General features: G+C 46.1%; 1 protein-coding gene across 1 annotated transcript in view; it reads left to right on the top strand.

Annotated features, from left to right (window-relative positions):
• Positions 1-14,257, top strand: part of GAK (cyclin G associated kinase) — a 2,243,070-nt gene that overhangs the window by 1,873,151 nt on the left and 355,662 nt on the right. The window contains exon 23 of the mRNA XM_069626358.1: positions 1,625-1,762. Coding sequence (XP_069482459.1) covers positions 1,625-1,762 — 138 coding nt within the window. The remainder of the gene's footprint in view (positions 1-1,624; positions 1,763-14,257) is intronic.

Raw genomic sequence — 14,257 nt, 5'->3', positions numbered from 1 at the left:
TTCAAGCTTCTTCTGGCCAATGTTACTTGGATCTCTATGGGTTTTGGTCACAGTTCAAAACAACGTTCTTCACAATTCAACATAGAAACGTTTTCGGCTTTCTCTTTAGGCTTCTCAAGAAAAAATTGACATCTTTTACAAATTATTTGTCTCATTTTCTGTGAGTCGAGGAATGATTCCTTTAGTACTTCTCCACCAACCTTGTTGTTTTCCTTCCAATAGTTTTAAGTCTTGGACAGACTAATTGAGCCCTGCAGGTTCCCTTCTTCCCACAGGTCGAAAAAGTCACTTCTCTATGGCTGTCCAGACCCCTCAGACTCTCTGACTTTAACTTCTGTGGTTGTATCTTTGGCCAAACGTCCCCATTCGGAATTCTAGGGCTCCCGTAACCCTCCTTGTCATTTTCTCTTCTTGCTTTCTTCCGCCCACCTCCATTCTACTGGGGGAAACACTAGTGCCTTTACTTTCGGCTGTGATCCAGTGGAGTAGCGTGTATCACTGGGGATGTGGACATTTGCCTCTCTCCAGCATTGCTGTCTTGTAAGGATTTGCTTTCTATATCTGCCTCTCACGGCACACTCTGCGATCTTTGCCCTGAGAGCAGAAGATTTGTTCCTCCATTGCCTGCTCGTCTCAGCGCCTGTTTGTGGGCCCACTATGGCTGCAGAGTGGTCACGCCTCCAGGTAAGATTGTGTTTGTTCCATCTCCGTTCCAGCAATATCGCCCTTTACACTGCATCCCCCCCGCCATCTCTCGCGCATCTTTGTTCCTCCACACTAACACTAGCTCTGAGGTGTAGCATAGCTCCATGCCTCCTGGACGTTCTCACATCAGAGGCTCGCCTTTGCGTAGGATTCTTCTCTCTACATTCAAGGTTCCTTGTCTCTTTATTCTTGCTGATGTACTTAAAAAGGGCATGTTATTCTCCATCAGCAACTGAGTTTGTTAAGATTCCAGCATTACCTTGAGCCAACGAGTTGGGCGGTATCTCGGCGGTATTACCGCTGGGATACCTCCTGGGATAATAGCGTCACCGCCAACCGGTCTGTCACTATTCGCGCCGGATCAAGGGTTGGATACAGAATATTCTTTATATGGAGTTTCGGATTGGAATGGGAGTCCTTTTTCCCCAAGAGGTGGGTCGCTCCCGGTGATGACCCCTTTCCCAAAAACCCTAGGGAGGGTTTTGCTGGGCAAGCTCACCTCCCTAACCTCAAAGGGGTTGGATCCACCCTAGAAAGAAGTACACATTTCCCAGATTAGTCAGACACCAGAAAACATTTTTACATTTTTTTATTTATTCCAATACCAAAAATTAACAGAGAAAGAGACAGCCATGCACTAGGGACTGTGATATATGCAATGTTCTCTTAGCTAATTGCCTCCTGTAGTTTACAGGCATAATCATCTTTATACATTCCAGTTGCTAATGTTATGCATAGTTGGTGATCATTTTAAAATGCACATGCTTATGGTTGACTCCATTTTGAATTGTTATTTATTTGGGTTTTAGTCCAATGTGTGTGCATCAATACAGTAGGTATTAAGGATGTTTTGATCTGAATAACTATCCATTTTTTGAGCCGATAAACATCACTTATCAAATCCTTATTTTTGCTGTAGGCAATGTGTCGATAGAATCTCATAAAGTTTCCACCTCAGCAAGTCATCCAGATCTTTTGAGTGGATGGGATTCATGGGAAGCTCCATCTAATGCCACTGATATAGGTCCTGCACTGCCTATCAAGCCTACCAGTGAAGGTATAATATTTAATTATTTTTATTTAGTTCAATAGTTTTGATTTCTTTTTTGTAGAATGTAATATTTCATGCTGTACAAATCCTCTCTGCAATAAAACATTTTACTTATTGCTTCTTTCTTATGAAGTGTTCTATCACCACTTGGCCTGTATCTTAATGTTCTACCCTAAATAAACTATACACAACACAAGGCTGCAGAGCCTCGACTTCACTTGAGTAACAACCACTGGAGCATGAGTGTGTGAACTTCAGAGCTGTGGAGTGGATGGCCCTAACAGTGTTTCTTCTGGTCCCTAGGCATGTTAAGTTGCATGGAATTTGCAGTGTGCACCTTTGCAATTTACACACACTTGTGGCGTCTGCCAGTGGGCTCTGTGGAATGCAGAGCAGAAAGTAAACAGGTTGAAAAATCCATAAAAGGAGCTGCATGAGCCAGCCATCCGTTCACGCCTTCATGATGGTGGCCTTTGCCCATAGAATGCTTGATTTTATTTTTGATACAACCAGCCTTAAACACCAATAAAGCACTTTGCTGGTAACCAGTGAAAGGCCTCTAAGACATGTGCTGGCCGTTAGAGATGCAGCAAGTAAGCATTTGGGTATGCCTGTGTGCATGGTGCCACATGTATTCTGGACTTGAACAAGGCTAATAGCAAAGCAAATACTGCTCTTTGTGTGAAGGTCAGAAAAGAAAACGTGTGAATATGTAAACTGGTGTCTCTGCAGCTGCTGTCTAGTGTTTCTGCAAGATCCCTGCATTAAATTGTATGTAGTATTCCTCGATTTATTTGGTTTCCACAAACAATCATGCTCCATGGCTGGTACAATTGTTCACATGATCCATGGTGCTCCTGCTGCCAAAGTGTTTTCAATAATATCAGTTAATTTTAAAGCTTTTATTGCACATTCTGATGTTGATCAGAGACAAACATTTGATGAAAGTTCATTTCCCAGCTGCCTTTTCATAGTCATTTACATTTAGCTCATACATCCTGTAAACTGTTTTCAAAAAAGCGGCTATTACTGCAAGCCGTTTGAGAGGCTTATTTCCTAGGTTAAAAACTACTTACATTAGTGTGCAAGGACTCTCTAAACCTTTTCCACGCCAGACATATTTTGTTATCTGTGCTGCTTGTTGTACGTATTAAGTGATCTGAGTTAATTGTATTGCGTTTGCTAAACAAACTATTTTAAACAGTGTGCAGTAGTGAAGTTTAGCATACATCAGTTTAGTAAAATGCAGAGAAATTCAGTTTTTTTTATTATACTTAATTAAACTATTTTACTAGTTTTTACAGGTTTTGTGGTCCTTTTTACGATTTAAAAGTTCTTTGTCAGAAAAGAGGATGGTTTCTTTAAGACTCAGTTTAAGTTTTTGTTGTTATGTTCTCAATCTATTCTTGCTTCAGCTGATTATTTGTTGTCCAGGTTAAGAGTTTCTATAAAATTCCCTACTGCAATAACTGGTTTGATGTCTTCTCCGTTCATCAAATATGCCCAACAGTAGTCTTCATCCAAACTACAGAAGTATGTGTAGAGATGATCAAGATGTGTACTTCTGTTAGCCGATAGGCCTTTGCAGTTGAGAAGCAGATGTTTTAATGTTTCCACTGTTTGAGGCTCCTCACAATATCGGTATTTGTAGGATTTGGTTTTTTCCCAAATCGCTTGAATTTTCTTTGTTTTTAGAACGTTCAACCTGGCTCTCATGAAGACTGAGCAAATTCTTTTATTGGGAAATTTCACCAGATAATTTAGAGGTGTGTTCAGTTTCTGGGCTGATGTAGGTGAGTTGTTAACTTGTTCTTTCCAGGCATTTCCGCTGTTTTACACCAATCCATTTCTCTCTGTTTTTCTGCTGTTTTCTTCGGATTTTTCTCGAGCTCCTCCTCCGAACTACCAATTTACTCGAAGAGACGCCGGTTTTTGCGAACCCACGAGGCCAACATCTTGTTGTTTCCTTTGTTTATTTCTGTCTGAATCATCTGGTAAATTTTCTGATTTGGTGCTCAAGTTTTCCTAACAAGCATTAAACCATTGAGATCGACGGTGGCTTTTAATGAGGTTAGGTTTAGCTCTCGTCTGATTGATGCTATTGGAGTTGAGGATGGCAGATGTTCTATTTTCCTCCAAAATAGTCCTTCTATTTTAGGCCAAAGTTCTGACGGTATGGCTGGCATTGCTTCTGCTCCATAGACTATTGCAGGTACCACTTTCATTTTGTAGAAGTTTATTGATGGTTTGAGGGAAAAACGTGTGAACCTTTTGTCCATCATCTGGGTTTGAGTGCTTAGGATTTTAGTTTTTTGACGAATGGTTTCCTGCATGGGGTTTTCTTGCGAACTGGTACTATTTGTGACACCTAGATATCTGAAAGCTTGCACTCTTTCTAGTTTTTCTTTGACTAGGTGCCATGTTGGTAATTTTTTGTTTTTTGTATTGGGAGCCTTTTAAATGATCATCACTTTGGTTTTTATAGTTCCTACAACCATAGCCTGTGTAGTCCGCTTCCTACCTTCTCAGTTATTGCCATCTTTTGCTTAACTCCTTCATATCCTTTCACTGCTTTATATCCTTTCCCCGCTTTACTTTGCGTCCCAGTGTGACAAATATGTTCAAAAGGTCCATGTCAGTATGTTATTGACAGTGGAGCGGTCCTATTGGGACCTTGCAATGATGGGACCTTGATCTGCTACAACAAGAGGCTTCCTCTTTTTCCTTTTCAATTGTCTTGCATGGGTTTGAAGTTGCTTGGGAGGGATTTGTGTGCAAGTACCATAAAGCATCCGTTAGCAAGGTTTCTGTGAGGAAAAGCATGTTCATTTCCTCTTTGCTGATGCTGTTTTCTGACATTGATTGTTGATCAGATTGGATTGAATCTTCGTACTTTCCAGCTTTTTATCCATTGGGGGTTGTGTCGGTAGGGCGATTGCCCCTTGGTTCCTCTGGTCATTTCAACCATTGATTGACTTTTGTTTGAGGGTTGAGTGGGGGACCTTTGTTTTTGGTTCTTCATTGAAGAGATTGGGTAGGTTGCATGTAGGGTTGATTCCACTTTTGTGCGTCTATGTGCATTTTTTAGTTTTCTGTTGTGTGACCCTTCCTTGATGATAAAAAAAGGTCTGTTCTCGTGGTTTTCTTCTATTCTTGTCTTTTTGGCATTTCTTTTTTCATTGGTGGAAGTTGAGTCTCTCTTTGTGGTTGTAACTTGTTAGGTTGGCCGGTTGTGAGGCTTTGTAGGTGGATAAGGTATCGTAATGTCTTCAGGGGGTTCAGTCTCTTTGGGGCGGGCTTTAAGGACGACAATCCGGGGAGTATTAATAAGGATAGGGTCCCATAAGAAAAAAGAGAGGGGAGGGAAGAAACGTAATCTCCACCAGAAGATAGTGCAGAAGATAGTGCAGCAACAACCGGGGGGGGTAGGGGAGAGTGGGTCCAGGATAAGTATATGTCCCCCGCTCAGGCGAGTACATTCCGGCAGTACAAAACTATTTTGGTCGAGTTGTATAAAAAAGGGTCTCTTCTTTGGGGAGGTTCCGCATGAGGGTTCCCGGAGTGTTGAGGTTACATTAAGTTATAGGCCAACGGTCTTTGCATGAGTGAGGCATTTTGGTGTGGCTGGTGTGATTGGCTTAAGGGGAGATGTGAGTTGAGCAGGTTGCCTCTGTGTTGTAGGCTGTAGGGCGCCTCCCATTTTTCTTCGGAGTGCATTGTGCTGAAGTCAGTTACTGGGAACTGAATATACTACATCATTGAGGTTTAGTTCACTGGTTGTAGCAATCCATTTGGCGCTTCAGCGTGACAACAGTGGGTTCATATCGCAGTGGGAATGCCAAGGAGCCTTTATCAAAAGGTTGTTCTAGGACAGCAAGGGAGTCCAGGGAGTGAGTATTGGAGTCAAGGGGTTAGGGAGTAGCAGGGGCGGGGTTAGCAGCAGAAAAGCTATTTGTTATCCGAGTGGCACATGGCCAAATATCAATGGTGACACTTGCAGGATTCAGATCTAGCTAGCAACTCTGTATCCTTAACCTTATTCTGCACACTGTATGCGAAATGCCAAGAAACACCCTGAACACAATTCAGTATTTCCACTGTATTTACAAACCTGCCTCTTTCTTCACATTTCTCCGTTTCTTTTTAAAAAAAAAGAAAATAGCGAGGCCACCAGGGGGCGCATGGAGGACAGTTAGTGACTCTGCAAGCACCTGCTAGAGAGGATGTAAAGGGGCACTGAACCCCCCTTTAGCCTCCCCCTGGAGCGTAACAGGTGATTGTCCCCAGGAAAAGAAGGCTTGGGGCAAATCCATGACTCGACGGCTGAGCTAGCCATGTGGGGAATCGGGCGGAGGAAGCAGCAGAACTAAAGTGCAGCAAAAAGCGAGAGACAAGCTACGGGAGGCCCGTAGGGGTGCAGGTCCCATCCGAGGAGGGCCTGAACCTGAGGTCTCTGCCACTGGGCAGGCACGCCACTGCTTCTGTGGCACGGGGTCCATGGCGACAGGCACGGCAGAGGCTCCCTAGGGAAGTGAAACGAGGGAGGCGGCTCTGCCGTTACAGCAGCGCAGTTAGGGAGGCTGCTGTAGCACTTCTGGCCCAAAGCGGCGGTACTGAGTGTTAGGGAGAATTCTCTGTTTAGGCTGAATTTTCTAACCTAATGAGTCCCCCAGCAGCTTTGCTGGATTTTTGGGGTTTATTTCTTTTCTCCTGCCAAGAGTGAGACTCTTTTACCCTCACTCTTGGACATGATTTGAGTGTGTTTCTTTGATTCTAGATGTGTTTAATGGGCTATGGGGTCTTTTACTCCACAGGGCTTCATGTGTTTTTGTGATGTGTGTTACACAGCACCCTCAGTGCAGTAACCACAGGGGTGTCATAGTGACTCCCCAGTATAGACTCCATACCCTGGGACTGACTACTGTCTCCCAGGGTCTGTAAAGTCACCATTGACTTTACTAGTATTAAATTCTGAACAGAACCAGTACAAACCATCATATTGTGGACATACTGGTTGGGGCAATTTGATTGCCCCGGGGTCTGTTAGTCGAGGGGGCACGTCTCCGTCCCCCCCTGATCGAGTTTTGGCTGGTGGCAGTGGATACTACTTTTTATATTCAACCGCGAATATTTCTCTATGGGATTTTCCCATTGTTCGAGGCTACTATCTTTATTTATTTAATTACGATAGCCTCGAACATACCGCCGGTTTATTTAATTAATATTAATTCTCCGGTTGGTGTTTTTGTTGACAAAACTCGGTTCTAAAATGGCGTTTGTGTTCTCTTCTGTGACTCCAACCCAAGTCGAGCCCTTTGTTCCACTTTTTGGCGGGCTTCTCCACAGAAGCCCTCCAAAGTGGTGCCACTCTGTCTGGGGTACTTAGGAGGGGTGCAGGGGGATTTAGGCACCCTGGACTGAGTTGCCTAGGCAACTTAAGTCGCACTCCGTCCTGATTGGCCCAAGTGGTGAGCCGGCCGGCTCACCACTTAGCATGTTTGAGTGACAGCTAGGCTGAGTGAATGGGGGTTTTCTGCATAAAAGCAGGGCTTTGGGGACTGGAACTTCAGAAGTCGCCACAGGACCTAAGAATCCGACAAGGGAGAAGCTGAGCCGACCTGCCACGACGACACCACCGGTGGAGCCCTGCTGGACCGTCTCACCACTTTTCCCAACGACAGAGGAGATCTCACGCCGGAGAGTCTTCTTCCTTTGACTGGTGGGGATAACCAGTTTCACCGTCTTTTCGCCTTCCCGACGTATCTCGTGGCCGCCTTGCCTGTGCCAAGCACCCCGGCAACCGGGATACCACGTTTTACCACGACCGTGAATTAAAGGGTAATACCTTTAACCGGAAAACTCCGCGGCTGGTTTCTTCCCTGGCAGTGCAACGACCTTCATCTTTCCTCCAAGTCGAGATCTTCTCTTCCCCTGGACGACGACGAGACTTGCACCCGCTGCCAGGAACAACTACCACCGCTGGAGGATCCTTCCCACTTAAGGTACCGTGTCCCGCCCGGCTTCCCTTGCCACCGACTGTACGGGGTAGATTTAGCCCCCGGCTTTGGAACCTGGGTTAGCCTGGGACACACTGGCTAAACTTTTCTGAGCCTTTCTTAACCTTTTTCGAACTCTCTGCAAGACTTTCTAAGCCTACTGTAACTGTGTGATCTTGGGCACATTTGTGCTCTGCTCTCTCTAAGAGTGGGCCCAGCCTATGGACTTTGGCTCACCAGTGAATTTTGCTCTTCTGCCTTGCTTATAGTGTTCCTAAATCTTAGAGTGGTGTATCTCTCCATATTCTGTCTTTTTCCCTCCCTTCTTCATGAACTTATTGGAGTGCCATCTATAGTTAAGCGCTCACCTCTGTATGAAAATAAGTGGTGTTAACTAAGACTTATCTAATAAGGAATACGGGTTGTATATATTATAATAGTAACTGTGTTTACAGTGTTTTACTATAAGAGTGCTGGAGTGTTTCAAACAGTGTGTTTTTAAATATATAATTATATACTTTGATACCAAAGCTCTGGTCAGTGTTTGTTTGTATTATTGTGTCTGAGTGCCTATTGTGTATACTTTGCATACTGCCTAACTCTTCTTGAGAGAAGTCTGACTGCTCAGCCACAGCTACCAGGTAAATCTGGGTGGTACAGACTGCTACCAAGTGGGTTTACTGCTAACACATGTAGTACTAAATCTTTTGCAGTGTTCCCAAAGGGAACTGCACAGGTTTCTGCGAATGTAGGTGTTAGAGGCACAAGCCATCTCTCCAGGGTGCAGCTGAGAGTGGATAACTGCAGAGGAGGGGGACATGCCGCCCTGGATGAGACAATCTACAGCACCCAGACTAATTGCAAAGCTGGCAGTAGAAGGCAGTAGGTCAACAACATGGTTGTACTGGAACACTGAGGTCGGTAGAGACACAAAGGGTCCGAATAGAGGTGGTCCAAGAAGAAGGTTTGAGGTGGAGGTAGGGGCGTATGGTAATGGAGCGTTGGGGTGAACAGCTGTCATTTGGACTATTGGGAGCTGCCAGGAAGGCATAAGCTGTGCCCCGGACACGTGGAAGGAGGAGACCCGGAGGTACCCACCTGGGCCTGCACAGGCACTCACTGATAGTCACAGACTCGGACTGCAACACCCTGTGGGGAGCTTGTTAAGGAGGAAGACCCAATAGGAGCCCCACACCAGTGGATGTGATTGGGTGGAGACGTGTAATAGAAGAGAGCACTGGGGGACCTCTGCAAATACATGTTACAATTGGAGTCTGATGCTGCTCCACTGCCAAAGCTATTGCAGTTCCCGCTATCTGAAGCCCCGCACCCCCTTGAGCTGAACACAGTGAGAATTGCGCCTGTGGCAAAATAACAAACTCAGAGAGGAGGGAATATCCCTGCCCGCATTGGGTGACCAGTGGGATCCACCAGCCCTGAGAGATGCACCTGATCAGGAGATTCTGGGGGGGTGATCCCTCACGAGACAGATGCGTACTACGTGGCTCCCAAGCTACTGAGTCAGGAGAAAGGTGCTTCGTTGCCTACTGTAGGGCTTCTGTAAATCACAGGGTGCACTGACGCAAAAGAACTGGAGAACGGGCCTTCAAAAATTCCAGTTCTAAACCCACATATCAAGTGTGAATCTGATAGAGCCCACCCAGTTAGGAACGATGGAGGGCGACCAAGTGTCCACCAGAAAGGACATAGCCGCATTGATGGAGTAAATAAGGGGCATGCGCAAAGCGCTGGGCCAGTGGTTGGACAAAATGGACCAGAGGATGGACTCAATTGATGAAAGGGTTCCAGGTTTGAAGAGCAATCAAAACTCACTGGACACAATGGAGACACAAATCGATATGAGACTAAAATTGACAACTTTGAGAACAGAGAATGCAGAAACAGTCTTTGCTTTTTCCCGTTTCCTGAGAGGGATGGAGAATCCGAGGGCGACATCAAGATATCGATCGTGGAGGTGTTGAGACTTCTGTTTGTCTCAGACATAATCGATGAACCCATGATCGATCGGGTACACCAGGCAGGGTTGGTGGGGAAGGGTGCCGAGGACAGTGCTGGCGAGGTTCCACTATTTTTTGGAAAAGTTGAAGATACTGGAGAGGGCTAGGCAAGTGGGGCCACTGGACTATGGCCCCGCCAAAATAACTATATATCAAAATGTGTCCGCCTTTTGGCCAGGAGGAAGCAATGCGGTCCCCTAACGAAATGGCTCAACAAAAAGGGAGTAAGATATTGTTGGGGTTTCCCTTTTTCAATCTCGTTTTAACACGATCATTATTCCTATACATTATTTACAGAAGAAGACATCCAAAGAGTCACCACTGAAATTTTGGGAGACCCCCAACCCTCCCCCCAGGGCCCAGGTGATGCGAAAGAAGGGCAAGCAGCCGTGACCTGCTGGTAGACAGGCAAAATATTCCCGGAACACAGAAGTTTAAGAAACTTAACACACTTCCGTGAGGGAAAAGGAGCCGATGAATGTGGTGCTCTGTGGTTCACAGAAGTACAACTCCGCACGTTAGAGGTCTGAGGTGGCTGTTTGCGATATGGTTCTTTCAAAGAATCAGGAATCCCCTAGTGGAGATCGGAAGGTGGACTGGCCCCTGGGAGCACAACTGCAGCAGATCTGAAAACCATGGTCTTGATGGCTAGTGGAGGGCAATTAGGATGAGGCTGCAACCCACTGAAGCCCGAAACTAGCCGTTGATCTGTCTTGTTTGGCTCTCGATAGTCGTTGGCTCTGACGTGATGTCAGGCATTGTGTATATATACCACATCACTATGCCCCATAGGTCAGTTCCTTTTTTTCTGCACACTTGCACGCTGCATCGGGAACCCGACTCTAGTTTACTCAACATTTTTATTGTACTTGTATGCTTTTTTTCTCAAAAACCTTGACTGCAATGTAGTCCCACAGGGTTTCTGGTTGCAAGCAATGCCACGATTGTGGGGCCAAAATGTATGACCGACCCCCATGACGTCTGTCTAAGGTGTCTGGGTACCAGTCTTGACATGGAGGCCTGCGCATCGAGCGCAAAGGTGCAGCTGAAATCTCTGCGTGAGAAGGCCGGGAAACTGGCTTTGGGCCGACCTGTCGCCAAGTCTCTGGCGCGGTCGCTTGTCTGGTCCTCTGAGGCCGAGGAGCCTACCCCCATCAATGGGAAAGACAGACCTCGTAAGAAGACCAAGAAGCGGTCCCATTCCAGGAGCCATTCCTCGTCTTCCTCGCAGAAGAAGAAGCAGCACCACCGCCATCAACGTGACTCAAGCTCGTCGTCAGAATGAGGTAAGCCCTCGGCAGGGCCCGCCACTCGGGAGGAGTGGGAGAGTTTTAAAGCCTCGATGTTGGAAATGTTTAAGACGCAAGCGACGGTAGGGACTGCTCCGGCTCCCGACCAGCAGGCTCAAGCGGCGCTCTGTGCCCCTGACCCCAAGCTGGCTTCTCAGTTGACATCGTCGGCGTAGAAAGCGTCTTTGGTGTTACTCCCGTCAGGCATAAGTCGCCGGAAGGCCGTAGGGCCGAGGCTCCTGGTTGCCCGAGCGACCCTCGGAACCGAAAGTACCTTTTGCATCGATCGCTTTGGGGTCGAAGTCCATCCTGAAGCCTCTGGCGCAGACAGTCGGCAATGGTTCCTTTGTGCCACTGTTGAGATTGGGTTTCTTTGATTCCATGCACTCCATATTCAGAGTTGAGGAACACAATGACCCTGAGGACACGATCAACCCTGTTTGGATGGGGCCGGCGGCATCGACTATTTCGACGACCAGGCCAATTTATTGGGCCAGGCCTATTTATTGGCTTTGGCTTAGGGTTTAGATGATGCCAGTGGTCTGGATACTTCTACAGACTTGGAGTTGCAGCAAAAACAGCCCTACACCGACACTAGTGTGAAGTTCAGGGAGCTGATTCACAAAGTAGTTGACACCCTGGGATTGAAGGTGTCCTCTGTCCCTCTTTGGCGGTATCTTACCGCCATATTGGACGAGAGTTCCGAAGTCGAGAAAAATAAGCCGTTCATCCCTGCCATTGCAGACCCTTTAGCCTCCTTATGGCAGCACCCTTGTACCATTCCTTTTGTGAATGCCAGTTTCACAGGGAAGTATAGGCCGGCAAGAAGAGATCCTTCTTTCCTCATCACACATCCCTCCCCGGAGGGGTTGGTGATTTAGGCTGTCGCTGTTTCCACTATACCCGCGGCATCCACCTCAAAGACATAGAAGGGAAAAAATGTGACGCCTTGGCCAGAAAGGTCTTCACTTCTGTTAGCATGGCGCTCAAGGCCACTAGCGTGGCGTGTGGTGTTGCCAAATATTCATTTGGCTTATGGAAAGCAGTAGAACAGGGTGCTGGGTATGTCCCTGAGGGTGCCATGCAGGACGTTTTTTTACAGCTCGTGGGGGATGGGAAGGAGGTAGCCAAACAGTTGCAGACGGGCCTGGACGTGGCAGGCTGTGTTGGCAGAGCAATGAGTTCAGCAGTTGTGATGAGACGCCAAGCTTATCTTAAAACTTCTGGCTCTACGCGCTCAAGATACTTAGAAGAAGCCTGGACTGCCTGACCTTGCCTGGACATTGCTGGTCCCACCCCCTAACACTGGAAGTGCACATAAACTACTTCCCACGCGCATTAAGTACGCGCTATAAGTAGCGCTGTTTGCTGTCCAGTTACGCTGCTCTACGCCCTCAAGATACTTAGAAGAAGCCTGGACTGCCTGACCTTGCCTGGACATTGGTACACCTTCACTTGTCCTCACTACTGTTATTATACACTTTAATATAAGTATACATTACTTATTATTATTGTTCCTTTCTTTCTATTACTTTAGCTGGTCATAAAATACTTCCCGCGCGCATTTGCGTGCGCGCATTAAGTACACGCTATAAGTAGCGCTGTTTGCTGTTAGCAGGTCGCTGGTCGTTCTAAATAACCTAATATCGGGTAAAAAGAGAGAGAACAATTGTTGTTCATTGTTTGTCTGGCTACATGCTCCACTAGTCAATAATTGCTCACTCTAATATTTAGCCATGCGCTTTTAAATCAATTAATGCATATATTGATTTAGCTATCACCACATGTATAGATATAAATCATAAAGCATTAATTAATCTGCATCAAATTTTCCTCTCTGGAACAAACTTGTTGCTCTTTTTGTAAAGGTGAACATGACGAGCAGACTAAGAAGTGGAAAGGGCAATTTGATTACTCCTTCTCTGCTCTCCTCTACCAGTTTTGATTCCATTGTATGTCATGGAAAAACCTCATATATTGAAACGGCTGCCCCTGAAGCTCATGCCACGACTCTTATCAAAGAAGAGATGCCTGCGTCTTGTCGCACTTCTCATGCTGCCCAAATACATGTGCAGGGAAACTTACCAAGTTCCAATCACAATCTGGCCCTTGCACCTTCCGCGCCTTCTGCCTCTGGCCCCTCCATTAGCCCCGAGGTGCGTAAAGCCACCGAGATTTTAGAAGTTGCTCGGAATCACCTTTGGCTTTTGAAACGGACAAAAGGCAATCGACTTAACCATGGAGAAAATGGAGGCGCTAGATCAGGCTGTCTGGCGCTCTATTGGCACTTTGACGCCAGTAGTATTTAACTCTGTAAAGAAGCGCATGTCCTTTCATTCGCACCTGCCGATCTACCCTAAAATCCTTTTAGACATGAGTACTAAAAATGTCGATGACATAAATAAAGAGCCACCTCTGTCACAAACCACCCTCTCTCCGGAACCTGAGGAAATACATAACAAAACCTCTCACCTACCATCTTCTCCTGATGGGAGTCAAATACAACACTCCCCTGGCACCTTTCCGGTAATCATTCGAATTTTAGACCTCCTCAACAAAGGCCACGATCTGACCCATCTTGAATTGAAGGAGATCAAAACAATGCTCTTACTCATGTCCTCAAAGATGGATCGCATCGAAGGGTTTATTATCGCAGCTGAAACACTAAAAATTCTTAAAGAAGATTAAAATACGGAATAAAAAAGCATACGTGACAACAAAAAACTTACCCTTGTGTTTGGAGCCTTCGAATGAGCAGGCCTCGACGCAACTGACGGGAGTCAAATCGAACTTGGTCAATTACTTTCCAATATGTGACAGAACTCGTACTACTCGATATGACGATACACTGCCCTTAGACTCTCCCATTACTATAATGAAAAAAACTTATAGGGAAGTCTGAATAAATGACTCTAATTGCCCTCCAATTACTACTTGAAAAAGGGACCCTCTCATCACCATTGGCCCTATGACAGCAGCAAACAGACGAGAAAACGAACCATCAACCTCAGTATCGCCAGCTGCACAAATACCATCCCCGCATCTGAGAAAAGCAGAGCTGATTAGCACCAATATACCATCATCCACTGTCAACAAGTGCACAACTGAACCTAACTGTTCAGCAACTAATGCTGGAAAAACGGACCTTCTTAGTATAGTCCGGCCAGAGATAGCAGTTAACGGACGAGGAAAAGTAAT

The sequence above is a fragment of the Ambystoma mexicanum genome, chromosome 6p (assembly GCF_040938575.1).
Source record: "Ambystoma mexicanum isolate Mex_15411 chromosome 6p, UKY_AmexF1_1, whole genome shotgun sequence".
Taxonomy (NCBI): Eukaryota; Metazoa; Chordata; class Amphibia; order Caudata; family Ambystomatidae; genus Ambystoma; species Ambystoma mexicanum.
This window is presented reverse-complemented; position numbering and strand designations above follow the sequence as displayed.